The following is a 14,497-nucleotide window of genomic DNA, read 5'->3' on the forward strand; positions in this document are numbered from 1 at the left end:
ATAGCACCAGCCCAGGAGCCGCGTAGTTGTCGGCTCCCCTTTCACGTGCCTGCTCTGCTCACAACACAACACGCCGCGCACTGCTCCCGGAAAGAGGAAGCAAGCAACAATGAACTGGATTTCAAAATAAAGTCGCGTCTAATGTCCGAGGTCAAAAACGGGCGATATAGATCGATGTTTACGTTTAGCATCGATGCCAACAAATCGTAGAGCATTATATCGATTAATCGATGTGTATCGATGAATCGTTACACCCCTAATAAATACAGTGTTGAGGTTTACGTTTAATTATAGTCCAGATGCCACACGTTAATTACTACATTATTTTGTGGCCATTGGGTTAGTAGTGCAAACCCTTGTCAGACATTTGCTTTATGCAGGAAATGCCAACTGAGCCCTCCAGTGTAAATTCTATTGTTACCTCAAATGATAGTATCATGTCTTATTTCTCCTTTTACTTTTAAATTTCCTGTATTGTGTAATCTGTATCTTTGCTCATTATGTGTTTGCTACACATCAGTTGGATTTTTTGTCATATTTTTTTTTTTTCTCAGCAATTATTGTCCTGTGCTTGCATTACAGATTGAATGTAATCTTCAGCAAATTTGATGAAGTTCAGAGATCTGGGAACATGATCCCCTCTTCAGGCTCAGGTGAGTTTACTGCCTTGGTGACATTCGGTAACAATAATAATATTGTTGCCATTCACTAAAAATAACTTTTGGGAGGTTTTAACCATTGACATCTGTCCTTTTTTTCCTCTCCATTAACATCTCAATGGGAAATAGACGAGATGAATTTCATGAATTTTGATGTGTACTGTACTGTAACCTGGTATCATTTGGAGGCAGTTTGTATCGTTAGTATAGATCAGTGGTTCCCAAAGTGGGCGGTACCGCCCCCCTGGGGGCGGTGGAAAGATCTGGGGGGGCGGTGAGGAAGAAAGGGGCGGTAGGGGGGCGGTAGGGGGGCGGCAGTCGATTTGTACACAACACGCCGCTCTGGCCCAGTCAGATCCGACAGCATAGACTACAAAAGCAAAAGCTCAGGTTTGTAATTTCAAGCTTGTAATGGTCAGAATTTTATCTTATAATAAAAACCGCATTCTGGCGGTCAACATCATCTTGAGTTCAAGTCAACATGAAATTGGGGACTCGCCAGAACGCGCCGTGTTGTGTTGTGTTGAGCTGGTTAGGGCAGTGGTCCCCAACCACCGGGCCGCGGACCGGTACCGGTCCGTGGGTCACTTGGTACCGGGCCGCCAAGCCGCACAGAATTTTTTTATCGACGATCAATTAATTCAGGTCAAGACACTCGTCCCGGTCACGTGACATGTTTCCCCAGTCGAGCCCGCAAAGCTAATATGTGGCGACAGGCTAACTAACCAGGCAGTGAAGCATTCAAAACTGCTTCAACACATGGAGACCAAGCATCCTGCAATAAAAGACAAACCTTAAATCACTTCGGGTGTCATTGTCTCCGATTACGTCTAGATGGGACCGGCTCGTTTCTGAGAAACAAACTCAGTGCTCCCACTAATTCAACGTAATGGTAATGATATTATAAATGTATTATTTATTTATTTATATAAATGTATTATTTATTTATATAAATGCCTTGGGGGGGGGGGGGGGGCGCTAGGAATTCACTGGGGAGCCAAAGGGGGCGCCAGCCTGCAAAAGTTTGGGAACCACTGGTATAGATGAGCCAATCTCAAGAAGCTCAGTATAGTTGAGAAATGAAAACATTCCACTCGCCTTGTATTGCCATGCTCTCATCAAGATGGGCATGTCACAAAAAATTCGATATTTATGATGAATATATATTATCATAATGAGAGATGAGTGTCAACATTATTCACCTAACTACATCCCCGTCGTCATGTGTTTTTCAGATCTCAAATACATTTGGGATCATTTAGGGATCTGAAAAACATGGGAAATCACAAATATATTTGTGGATCCGAAAAACATGTGACAACACAGATGTGGTCGTGTGACTAATTTAGACGAAAATCTCTCCCTTGCAAATAAAATGACAGATTAAGACCGACACATAAGGTTTGTGTAAAAGAAAGATGGAACTGAATAACAGTCAAGAGGTTCACAATTGGAATCTTGACTCAGGCCCATTTGTGTGGGATTTGCATGTTCTCGTACTTGCTTGGGTTTTCCTCTGGTATTCCAATTTCCTATCACAGACAGTAATGTGTGAAAATAGACGGTAGGTTAAATGAAGACTTTAAATGTCACAGTCTGAGCGCTAAAGGTTGTTTAATAATTGATCACAATAATTTATGTGACAACACTGACTAAGGTCATTAACGGGCTTCTGCAAAGCTTGCTGATGATCTGATAACTTGAATCAGGTGTGTTGGAGGAGGGGAAACAAACATGCAGAATAATTCTTCTCGAAGACCGGAGTTGGTGACCCCTGCTGTAGAGCTTTTCTAAATATGCAAAGATACAAAACAATTATTTGTACAAAAATATTTACTAAAATAAAAACATTTGGTCTTGGTTTTGTTCTGAATGTGGGGATAGGATTCTGCTGTCCTTGAATGCAGTGATGGCTCTAGTCTAGTGGGATAAAGTGCCGTTGGCCACCCCAAAATCTTGAAAAGTCATTCACCAATTGCCCCTAGTACATATTTCCTTGAACAGAAAGCTGTTAAGCAACACTTTATCAAATTTACTTGAAATCAAACAGCAGCTTGTTTGATTGATTTTACCGTGTTTGATCAATTAAAGCGGAATTTTAAAATGGCCCTTGTGTCCTTTCATCTGTTATGTATGTGGTCTTCAAATATAAAAGTTTGGATACACCTCTGATTTAGTCTTTAAATCCATGAGCTTGATGGCAACGCTATTTAGCATCTGTGTTATTTAAGTTTTATGTCTTTTCTACTTCACTTGTAAATGTATCAGAAAAAAACTTGAACAAATCTCCTATGATACTCTGTTCAACTGTTGTTGTTGTATAAATTTAGATGTTAATGTTCTATGTTACTATTGCACTTCAATGAGGATGAAATAACGAATTAGGGAGGGCTGCTGAAACTGAGTGGAGAGATCATAGGGAAAGGCGTGAGGGAGGGCTGGTGAGCAAAACAAAGCAGCCATTTCTCTAGTGCTGAACAGTGCGTGAGAGCTAGAGAACCCAGAGAGAAGGGTGAGAGTGGCTGTGAGCTGTGCAGTGGCTTTGGCATAGCTGCACCATGACAGCAGGAGAAGGTAAGACTCAAAAGAACATGAAATTTGACATTCTGTTCACTGTACTGTGGTCAGATTGCAAACATATTAAGATAAATGTCCTACAGTACAGGAATGTTGAAACTGCTTTTGTTATATAATTTGCACAAGTACGCAGCTGCGAATGGCCATCCTGTCATGCAAAGATGCTGCTTGGTAAATAAAACTTGAATGTACCTAGGTTTAAATGAGGAAATAGTCGTTGATGCAATTTGTTCTCATCCTGAGTAAATATGGTTGATAGTTTTGACCTGTATTGCTGTAAAGCTGCACCACTTAAAATAGGCACAATATACAAAACCATGCATGTTAGGATAACGTTAATACTGGGGACGAGTCCAAGGGGAATGGGCTTCATCTCACTAATGGTGACAAGCCATACACAAAATATTTTGGGGGTGTTTGTGCAAGAGATTCAGAGCCTGATTTACCCAAGGTTTGTAATGTTAAAACAGGTGCAGACTTGATTGCTCAGGCAAGCAGATATGGGAACTCTTACAGCTCACCTGTTTTCTTAGTTTGGTCGCGGCTTACCTGCTTTCTGTGTTTGGTCATGTAAAATTTCAATCGCCAGCAGTACAAAAATGGCAGCGGTCTGGACAAAAGTTTATTTTTATTTATTTTTAATTCATGTTCCATAAATGCAGTATTATTCAGAATACCTTGTTTAGACTAGTGGGGCACATAAAATATTATTGGGGGAAAAAAAATTATTAACTTGATTTATTCTTTAAATCCTTAAAGGCAGGTGCCAACTGGCCCTGATGTACGTATTGATGACTGTGTCAAAACTATCAACCATATTTACTGCGTCGAAGAGGAGGCGTAGGCAAAATAAGAGCCGATGGGGGTGGATATTTTTAAAGAATAGCAATTTGGTAACTTCTGAATGAATTTAGACCTAACTCAAGTATGGCGCTACAAAGTCAAAAGTCAAAGTCAAAGTCAGCTTTATTGTCAATCCCTTCATATGTCAAGACACACAAAGAAACCGAAATTCCGTTTTCTCCATCCCACGGTGACGAGACATACAAGTAGGCGACACAAAATAAAAACAAGAAGGCACAAACAATAAATAAGAAAAAAAAAAAATTATAAATAAAATGATACACCGAGGCAATCGGAATTTAGTACTCTCAATTTAGTACGCTCTTCTAGAGATCTATAGTAAATCAGGTCCTTTTTGTAATTTGTTAATTTTGGTTTTATTAGATTATATTAGATTTGAATAAAGACATAACAGTTATCCTACATAAATACTTTTTTACAACAGTCGTTTCCTGGTTCTTGCCTACAGTATACTGTAAGTTGAGTGATGAAAAATGTAAACTGTAAAACCTTTGATGCTTGTGTGCTGCAAGCCAAAGACCTCCTTGACATTTACCTTTGGAATTCCGATAGCAAAAATTAGACATAGTACAACACACTTGGTTAATTGTCTTCTGTGACTGCATGAAATGGTCATCCAGTTAGGTTTCAGAATCCTGTCAATGCATAATGCAAATTATGGACTCTCTTTATAATCTAAGAATAGCTGGTCAACCAGAATCTGTAAACTGCGTACTTTGCTGCCACGGCAGCCGCTTTCAGTTCTTCTAATGAAGTCATTTGATCTGCACACGACATAGCTTTCTGAAGGATTAAAATGATGTATGTATTTGTGTGGGTGTATGCCTGTCTATCTGCTACTATTGGCTGCTGGAATGAGCGGAGGAGAGATTTAGTTTGAATCCGGTTATACAACTTTTTCAGCCATTTTAAATACCAAAAGAATGCTTTTTCTCTCTACTTTGAAAATATGTCAAATTCTTATGCACAGAGTATAGAGTATTCAAAAGCCTTTAGGATGAGGCCCAAGCAAGGAGAAGCAGTGTAGTGTTTGTATGTGTGATCCGTCAAGTAACACTGCCAGCTCCTTGCATGATTTACATTTTTCTATACAGATTTTAGCATGCAGGTATTGCTTTGACAATGTAGGTATGTAATCACATAATGTGTGATACAAACTGAATGCTGTTTTTTGCACAATCATGGACTTTCTTCTGTGTGCCCTTCTGTCTCACTTCATTATGGAGTGTGAGGAAAAAGACATTTCATTGTTATGTTTGGGGCTCAGTGTGTCTGCTGTCTATGAACACCTTCATGACTGAGCTTTTCTTTTAATTTGCATGTTTGCACAAGTTATGATGATGTTTGGAGCTCAGTGTGTCTGCTGATTATGAACACCTTCATGACTGAGCTTTTCTTTTCATTTGCATGTTCGCACAAGTTATGATTATCAGCCTTTTTACGTCGCAGAATTTGTTTTGGGTATCAGAGCAGCTGTCTAAAGAGCTGACATTGGTCACTCGCAGTATTGAACCAGCATTAATTTGTTTTTTGTTATTATTATTATTATTATTATTATTATCCATCCATCTTCTATACCGCTTGTCCCCACGGGGGTCGCGGGCGTGCTGGAGCCTGTCCCAGCAGTCATCGGGCAATAGGCGGGGGACACCCTGAACCGGTTGCCAGCCAATCGCAAGGCACACAGAGACGAACAACCATCCGCACTCGCACTTAGGCCTACCAAGCATGTTTTTGGGATGTGGGAGGAAACTAGAGTGCCCGGAGAAAACCCACCCGGGCACAGGGAGAACATGCAAACTACACAGGTTGGGCCAGCGGTGGAATCGAACCCGCACCCGCCTAACTGTGTGGTGAACGTGCTAACTAGTGTTCCACCGTGACACCAATCATTATTATCAATATTATTATTTTTGATGGTTGCTAAGTATCTGTCAAAGTCAGGCATTTTAATTACATGGGCCTTTGAGTCTTGAGTATGAGTCAGTGCTTGTTAGAACAGGTCAGACATTAGCTTTAGAAACTTACATAGGTAAGTGAGATTTTTTTTTTGTATCGTAAATTGAGTGCTCAGACTACCGACAGACTACTTAGACGGATGTGAAGTGCAATACTGTCGAATATATTAGATCATTACCTTTGCTTTATTGTGAAACAACGGGAAAGTAATGTGTCTCTCATTAGTCACTTGTCTTGGTCAGTACGATTCAAATATGAAGGAGAGTGTGCACAGGCTAGTTCATTTTGAAATACAGCACGTGATAATATATTTAATGCTCAGTTGAAATGACCCCTTAATTAGCAAGATATATGTGTGGTGATCTTACTATAACACTGATCACCTTGTCATCTGTCACCTCTGCAGCTGCTTGCTACATCACACGTGGTCCAAAGATCGCTCACGAAGGAATGTTGGGGTAAAAAGACCTTTGAAATTTGGCTACAGCAAAATAGTATAGAAATGTGTGTGTTGAGAACAGGGCATATATAATTGCTGTAGTTTACACTTTAAAGTGTACCCTGACTCCTAGTGGACATCTCTGCTAACAGTGTCTTCGGTCCCTATGCATCATTATCATGTCCCTGCAGCTTTTTCCTCATTGGTCGAAGTGAGGTTAGGGAAACCAATACGATTGCTGCTGTTTTAAGGAAAAGAGTAAACATGCTAATTCATTGAGGGGTGCCATGCAGCTTCTTTTGTCCACAAATGCTTTGTAACACAAATGACAAAATGGTGATCTCACATTAAGAGCTTTTCTCTTCTCACTACTGTGTGTCAACCATCGTGAGTCACAAACGCACACATACACCGTCACACACTTTTACACACATATTGATAACCTTAGAGAGGCAGGCTTTAAGGGTTGGGTTTTCTGGCGCTGAGAGAGCCAGCCGAATGCAGAACGGGCACGCATATAGCCACACAGTTACTGTGGGAAAGAATCATATTACAGTATTTAGTCCAAAGCAGAGATGCTGAGGAAGCTAGTGTGCGAGAAGATCTGCTCTAGTAAGAATGATGTCCTTTTATATTGTTCTCTTATTATTTGGCTGTTGTTTTCTCTCTCCTCTTCCTGTGTTTTATCTTGTCCTGCTGTCCATTATTGTCAGCTTTTTTGCCAAACCATCACTCTTTCTCTCCTGCTGTATCTCATTCTCTTCTAAGTGGACCTGTTGCCTTATGCACTACTTTTTTCCTTTTTAAATGTTTGGGAATGGCAGCCCAGAAACGTGTTTTGCTTATTTATGTTCATAAATCAGACTATTGTACTCTGGATTCTATATGTGTACTGTGATGTTATGTGCTTTATGAACAATGAGAAATATACTGTGCAAAGGGGTGGAGCTCAATAGAAACAACACATTTCTCTCAATAATTTATTGTTGCTAAAGGGCATTGTTAAAAAACGCATTGCGAAAAAATGCATTTTTACTAATGAACCTTCAATTGTGTTTTGAGAAAAAAAGTATTCTTTCTCCCAGCCACTATACACTGTCATATCTGCTTAAAGCTAATCCCTGTGTGAATAGTCATGTAGCTGATAGGGCTGTGTATTTATGCACGTCTGCCATACTCGATTAAGGTCAGCTGGATGGTTAGATAAATCCTAAATAGACACATGCACACGGCCTGACAAACCGATTCAGGAACACTCTTTCGTGGATTGTACTACAATGTTTTGTCGTGTTTATATTGTACTACAATGCAGAGCTGAGTCACTGAGCTGATAAATGAGGAGCGATGTGATGCATTTCAGCATGAAAACTCATTTCAAGTAAAAAGAGCATTGTGTGAAAATGTCTATCCTTTGTGTAAAACAATGAGTGATAAATTGTTTATTGTCTATACTAAACACACACATTTGTATTTGTAAAAAATTTGAACTCTTAAAATGTTTGTTTTACAGATAAGAATTTTGAAGATGAAGACTCAGTTGATGGAGGCCGGTCCTCCTCTTCCTCATCCTCCAAAACACCTAGTGTCAGGCGGACTGTAATGACTGCTAGAAGACCCAGCTCAGCAACCTCAGCTAAGGCCACAGGTGAGTGTGAAAGTACGTGTTGGTGTATGTGTGTGTGTGCGCGCATGACCTGTCAATTATGTCAGACATGTCTATAAGTTTTCTTGTAATATTTAAAGGTAAAGAAGCAGCTGCCGGTGCCGTTGATGAAGAGGATTTCATCAAATCTTTTGAAGATGTGCCCTCTGTCCAGGTATTTGAAGATATGACAGCATCGTTCAGACCACAAATGGTTCGAATAGTAAAAACAAAACTAACCCTAACCCTCCTATCACCAGATTTACTCTAACAGAGAGCTGGAAGACCAATTGACGAAGATTAGAGAAATTCTGTCAGATGACAAGCATGACTGGGAGCACAGAGTGGTCGCGGTAAGTCAAACACGCGCACGCGCAACACTTGCTACCTGCATACCTTTCCAATTCAAATGAATCCGAATGTGAGTACCAGACACCTACAAATACACACCAACACGTTTGAGGTGAGGTGAGAGGAAAATAAGGTAAACATTGTCTCATATCCGTTTATTGTGGTTCCCTTTTAGCTGAAAAAGGTTCGCTCACTCATGCTGGCTGGCGCAGCAGAATATGAAGGCTTTCCTCAGCAACTGCGTCTGTTGGAGGCACCACTCAAATTGTCAGCTAAAGATCTACGCTCACAGGTGGTCCGCGAGGCCTGCATCACTCTAGGGTATGTTGAAAAAGTGCAATTCGATCTGATGAGTTCCTATTTTTTTAAGGACAGTTTTTTCACCAAGCACGACCTGTTAACCTCTCCAGTGGTTAACCTTGTTCAGTATAAAAAAACGTCATACCAAGATTGTATAAAGGAGGGTTTCCAAATTAAGAATAATAATGCATTGACGTGTACTTTTAAGTTTATGACCAACATGGGCATAGGAAGAAGTTAACCTTACCCCTTGACTCTGACATATATAGAAAATTACATGTTTTGTCCTATCAAATTTAGAAAAAGGTTGCTATAAAGTAAAACTGTAATGTCATCATTAATTTCATTTGTCAGCCAGTACTCTTACTAATTACAATTTCTCTCAATAATATACAGAGGTATCAAATCCATGTCCAGAAAGTAGAAACCCTGTCCCAGTTTGACTTTAGCCACAGGCTTTTCTACTCAACCTTCAGATAAAAGAGCTCCCGGAAAGCCGGTTAAATAATTAAAGCTAAACTATGGTAGTGTTGTTGTTTTATTCATTTATTTTTTCTGGACCTAGACTTGCCACCTCTCATTCTGAGTGTATTTCAAGTTACTTGGGCAAACTCCAGGTGCAACATTTGAGCACTTACAATGTCTCATCCTTTGTGGTCACCAGCCTGACTAAATTTATTATCCCTCATTCATTCAGTTTGGACGAGGGTCCAACTCTAGTATGGTCCTGGTGGTTTTGAACTTCTATTTATAAAAGCCATTGTTCTCATTAGGACCTTAAAAAGAGCAGAAAATGTTCTCTACCCTTTCCCAGATAAGTGCCTTTCCTAATAATGTCCAATCAATGGACTCCAATTAAGATGTAGAAACGTACTAGGATGATCAGTGGAAACTTGATGCGCCTGAAATAAATTTTCAGCTATATATCAGAATCAGAATCAATCTTTATTTGCCAAGTTTGAGCATGCCAAACAAGGAGTTTGACTCCGGTACATCTCGGCCTCTGTCCAACATTTAGGTAGCTAACAACATTCAGGACAACATGTGCAAAAATTGACAATTATTCTCAAACATCCCCTGATCTTAAACTCCCAGGAGGGCAAGGAAAAACTCAAAACTCCTACTAGGGGAAATGAGAAACCTTGAGAAGAGACCACAGATGGGAGGATCCCTCTTCCAGGAGGACCAGGCTGCAATGGATGCAAAGAGGACACATAGTACACATAATATGGACAATCCAAAGGTAAAGCATCGAGAGCAGGATGTTATTGCACAGTAATGACTCTGAGACTCTATGAGTGGTGTGAGTTTATCAGAGCGACAGCCTGGGGGAAGAAGCTGTGTCTGTGTCTGCTGGTTTTGGCGTACAGTGCTCTGTAACGCCGTCCGGAGGGAAGTAGTTCAAACAGACTGCGACCTGGGTGAGAAGGGTCTGTAGAGATGTTACTTGCACGTTTCCTGGACAGGTACAAGTCCTGGATAGATGGGACGTTGGTCCCGATTATCTTTTCTGCAATCCTGATTGTCCGTTACAGTCTGTGCTTGTCTTGTTTGGTGGCCGATCCAAACCAGATAATGATGGAGGTGCAGAGGATAGACTGGATGATGGCAGTATAGAAGGTATTCTGCAGCTCCTGTGGCAGGTTGAACTTCCTGAGCTGTCTCAGAAAATACAGCCTCTGCTGGGCCTTCTTCCAGACAGAGTATATGTGGCTGGTCCATTTCAGGTCCCGAGAGATTGTGGATCCCAGGAACTTGAAGGTGTCTGTGGAGAGAATAGTATTACTTTGGATAGTGAGGGGTGGAAATGGTTAAGGGTCACTCCTGAAGTCCACTGTCATCTCCACGGTCTTGAGCGGGTTCAGCTCCAGGTGGTTTTGGCTGCACCAGTGGACCAGCCGCTCCACCTCCTGTCTGTACGCAGTCTCGTCACCGTCCCGGATCAGTCCGATGAGAGTGGTGTCGTCTGCATACTTCAGGAACTTCACAGAAGAGTCGCCTGAGGAGCAATCGCTAGTGTAGAGAGAGAAGAGCAGTGGGGAGAGGACGCCCCCCTGGGGGGCGCCAGTATTGGTGGTCCGGGTGTCGGATGTGATGGTCCCCAACCGCACATGCTGCCTCCTGTTGGTCAGGAAGCTGGTGATCCACTGACAGGTGGAGGCAGGCACCGCGAGCTGGATGAGCTTCTGGTGGAGGATGTCAGGAGCGATGGTAATGAATGGCGAGCTGAAGTCCACAAACAGGATCCTGGCGTACGTCCCTGGGGTGTCCAGGTGGTGCAGGATGTAGTGCAGTCCCATGTTGACCGCATCGTCCACCGACCTGTTTGCTCGGTAGGCAAACTGCAGGGGGTCGAGCAGGGGGCCCGTGATGACCTTCAGGTCGTTGAACACTAACCTCTCGAAGGATTTCATGACCACAGATGTCAGGGCGACAGGTCTATAGTCATTCAAACCTGTGATGGCGGGCTTCTTGGCCACCGGTACGATGATGGAGCTCTTGAAGCACGAGGGCACCTCACACAGCTCCAGGGAAAGATCTGTGCGAAGGTGGGTGCCAGTTGTTCAGCACAGACTTTCAGGCAGGAGGGTGACACGCCGTCTGGGCCTGGTGCCTTTCTGACCTTTTGTCTCCGGAACATCTGACACACCTCCTCGCGAATCTGAAGTGCGGGCGCGGCTTCTGTAAGAGAGAGAGAGTAGGTGATAACGATGATGGAGGTATGGACAGGGTGGTTATGGGGGGAGGTTTGTATGGTGTGTTTGTCGATTGTGATGCAGGAGGTCCTGTTGTGTGGGTGGACCGTTCAAACCTGCAGTAAAACCTGTTTAGCTGGTTTGCAAGCCTTGGGTTCTCCACAGGACAGGGGGGTTGTTTCTTGTCGCCCGTGATGCTCTGTAGACCTTTCCACACTGTTGAGGGATCAGGATTGGCAGAGAGGTGTCTCTCCAGGCTCTCCCCATAACACCTCTTGGCTTTCCTGATCTCTCGGATCAGTGTGTTCCTGGTCTGCCTGAACAGGTCCCGGTCCCCACTACTGTAGGCTTCCTCCTTGGCTTTGCGCAGCATCCTGAGGTTTGGTGTAAACCAAGGTTTGTCGTTGTTGTACGTGCAGAAGGTCTTAGTCTGCACACACAAGTCCTCACAAAAGCTGATGTATGATGTGACAGTATCGGTGAGTTCATGCAGGTCCAAAGTTGCAGCTTCAAAAATCCCCCAATCGGTGCAGTCAAAGCAGGCTTGGAGGTCCTGCTTTGACTCCACTGTCCACTTCCTCACAGTCCTCACCACAGGCTTAGAAGTTTTTAATTCCTGCCTATACGTACATATATTATACAGTTATTAACTGTTGACCTCAAATGGGAAACTACTTTACAAAATAGTTAAATTCCAATGAATTGGGCTAATGAAGATATGGATTGCTCTGGTGTGAAATAAGCAGCAAGCCTGACCAAAATCATTATTCATTTACATTTTATTACAACCCTAATGAAATGGAACATACTTAAAATGAAAAACGCTATGAGTAAATGAATGGACCGTAGATGTGGATGGACTTAACGATTTATAACTGTTTGGACCCCAAAGTAGGGCCAATGTATCATGGAATGTAACAAACAGTTTTGTATCAAGTAATAAATGAAAACATCATCCAACGTATAAAGAACAAGTAAAGGAAAAGATGGGCCAAACAAAAGTGCTCCCGATGAGCAGGGAAAAAAAGGTAAAAATACTGTCTCACGAACTGAAAGAATTAATCCAAAACTACAGCGCTTACAACAAGTAATCACCACGGCAAAAATGGGAACACAATGAAAAAAATAGTAAGTGGAGGGTTGTAGGCAAGACTTCAAAAACAAAATGGATCTCTATTGTTCTTGCATCGTGTCTCCCCATTTTACTCTCATGTTCAGATGACAACCCCGTTCAGAGCCTGAAAATGCGAAGTCTCAGACTCAATTGATGCTTCCAATCAAATACAATAATCTCAGGATCACTTATGTGATTATATTAAATTTTTTAATAGCCTAGTTGCAGACCTAATATTAGGATGGGTTGACAAAAACATTCTTTCAAACAACGTTTTGGCATTTTTGGCCATGATGAATTTTAAGATAAAAGGGATGTTGCACAAAATTGCTCCAGGAAAACTGCTTCATTCCTTGCATTATCTGATAGACTCTACAAAGAAGAAAGCCACGGGTTCTAATCACACAATCTCCCCCCTCCCTCCTGTCATTCAGATATTTTTCATCGCTGCTGGGTAACAAGTTTGACCATGGAGCTGAGAGCGCCATGCCTATACTCCTGAACCTTGTGCCCAACAGTGCCAAAGTCATGGCCACATCTGGAATGGCTGCTATCCGCCTCATTCTCAGGGTGAGCTGTCACGACACGGGAAATACTGTGTTCATTCTCATATCTTATGTATTGCATGATTAAGTCATATCATCCAGCAGGCACAGATCTCAAATATTTTTCCCCTCCTGGGAAAACCAAATCAAAAACTCATTTGTCTGTTTTGATATGAGTTTTAATTCTTTTGTCTTACAGCATACACACTACCCACGTCTTATCCCTATCATTACAAGTAACTGCACCTCCAAATCAGTTGCAGTCAGGCGGTAAGGTGACCTTTTTAGCATTCTAGGGAAATAAGCTTCCTTGAATTAAAATGATCTGCCTTATTTTAAAATCTTCAATATTTATTTTTTGATTAATAATTTGTTAATTAGGAAAATTGAAATAGTTTTGAATACACTGTTGTGAAATGAACAATGTTTTTAATGGCATTCATAACCCCAGGTATTTGGTTTTATAATATTTTTGTATAGTATCTTATTTATTCAAAACTTTGGTTCCATTCCAGACGTTGTTATGAATTTTTAGAACTGATGCTCCAAGAGTGGCACACTAGTACATTGGAAAGGTAAGCAACATGGTTTCTTGAATACAGTATATCCACTATCTCCTTTACAAAACAAATATTCATAAAATTGCTGGCTGAGTTTTTCTCCTCTTCCCGCTCACGTCATTGCTTTTGGGTTCATTAGCAGTTGATGAGGTTGGGTGCGCCACTCACGATGGCCATTAAATTGATAAATTCTGCTAGTTTTAATCACCAAATTGGAAAATCACATTGGTCCCGCTCGTTAATTATCATGAAACCACCTCTGGGACTTTAAAAGGCGTGTGAAAACCGGTCCCATTCCTTGTCGACAACCAGAGGAAAAATCTGGAGACTGACGACAAGAAAGCAATACAACTACTCACCATGTTCCCTTGCTGTCGTAGGCATGTGGCTGTTTTGACTGAGACCATCAAGAAAGGCATACATGATGCCGACTCAGAGGCCAGATCCATTGCAAGAAAGTAAGTATTAAATGAGAGTTTTGGCTCCATTCTGACGATTTTTTAGGACACGTGAAAATTTTTGACTCAAAATGATTTTGCTTGTCCTTGTCATTAGGTGTTATTGGGGTTTCCATGGCCACTATAGCCGAGAAGCAGAGCATCTCTTCCAAGCGCTGGAGTCCACATATCAAAAAGCACTTCAGACTCATTTGAAGAGCTCTGACAGCATTGTGTCTCTACCCCAGTCGGATCGTTCCTCGTCATCTTCCCAGGAGAGTCTGAAGTAAGAAAAAGTTTCCTGTCATTTTAGCCAGATTTTTCTGTAGGTTTTGCCAGGCAAAATTTTTTTTT

At 41.6% G+C, this 14,497-nt stretch overlaps 1 protein-coding gene across 42 annotated transcripts in view; it reads left to right on the forward strand.

Annotated features, from left to right (window-relative positions):
- clasp1a (cytoplasmic linker associated protein 1a) overlaps positions 1-14,497 on the forward strand; it is a 71,927-nt gene that overhangs the window by 23,261 nt on the left and 34,169 nt on the right. For 39 of the 42 annotated variants that reach the window (XM_037239288.1, XM_037239293.1, XM_037239300.1 and 36 more), the window contains exons 8-17: positions 583-653; positions 8,009-8,143; positions 8,242-8,315; positions 8,401-8,493; positions 8,667-8,812; positions 13,036-13,171; positions 13,346-13,416; positions 13,662-13,721; positions 14,087-14,164; positions 14,262-14,429. In XM_037239288.1, coding sequence (XP_037095183.1) covers positions 583-653; positions 8,009-8,143; positions 8,242-8,315; positions 8,401-8,493; positions 8,667-8,812; positions 13,036-13,171; positions 13,346-13,416; positions 13,662-13,721; positions 14,087-14,164; positions 14,262-14,429 — 1,032 coding nt within the window. Of the gene's footprint in view, positions 1-582; positions 654-2,781; positions 3,234-8,008; positions 8,144-8,241; positions 8,316-8,400; positions 8,494-8,666; positions 8,813-13,035; positions 13,172-13,345; positions 13,417-13,661; positions 13,722-14,086; positions 14,165-14,261; positions 14,430-14,497 lie in introns of those variants that run through there. The other 3 variants (XM_037239326.1, XM_037239327.1, XM_037239331.1) reach the window with 3 other exon arrangements.

The sequence above is a fragment of the Syngnathus acus genome, chromosome 21, assembly GCF_901709675.1.
Source record: "Syngnathus acus chromosome 21, fSynAcu1.2, whole genome shotgun sequence".
In the NCBI taxonomy this organism is placed as follows: Eukaryota; Metazoa; Chordata; class Actinopteri; order Syngnathiformes; family Syngnathidae; genus Syngnathus; species Syngnathus acus.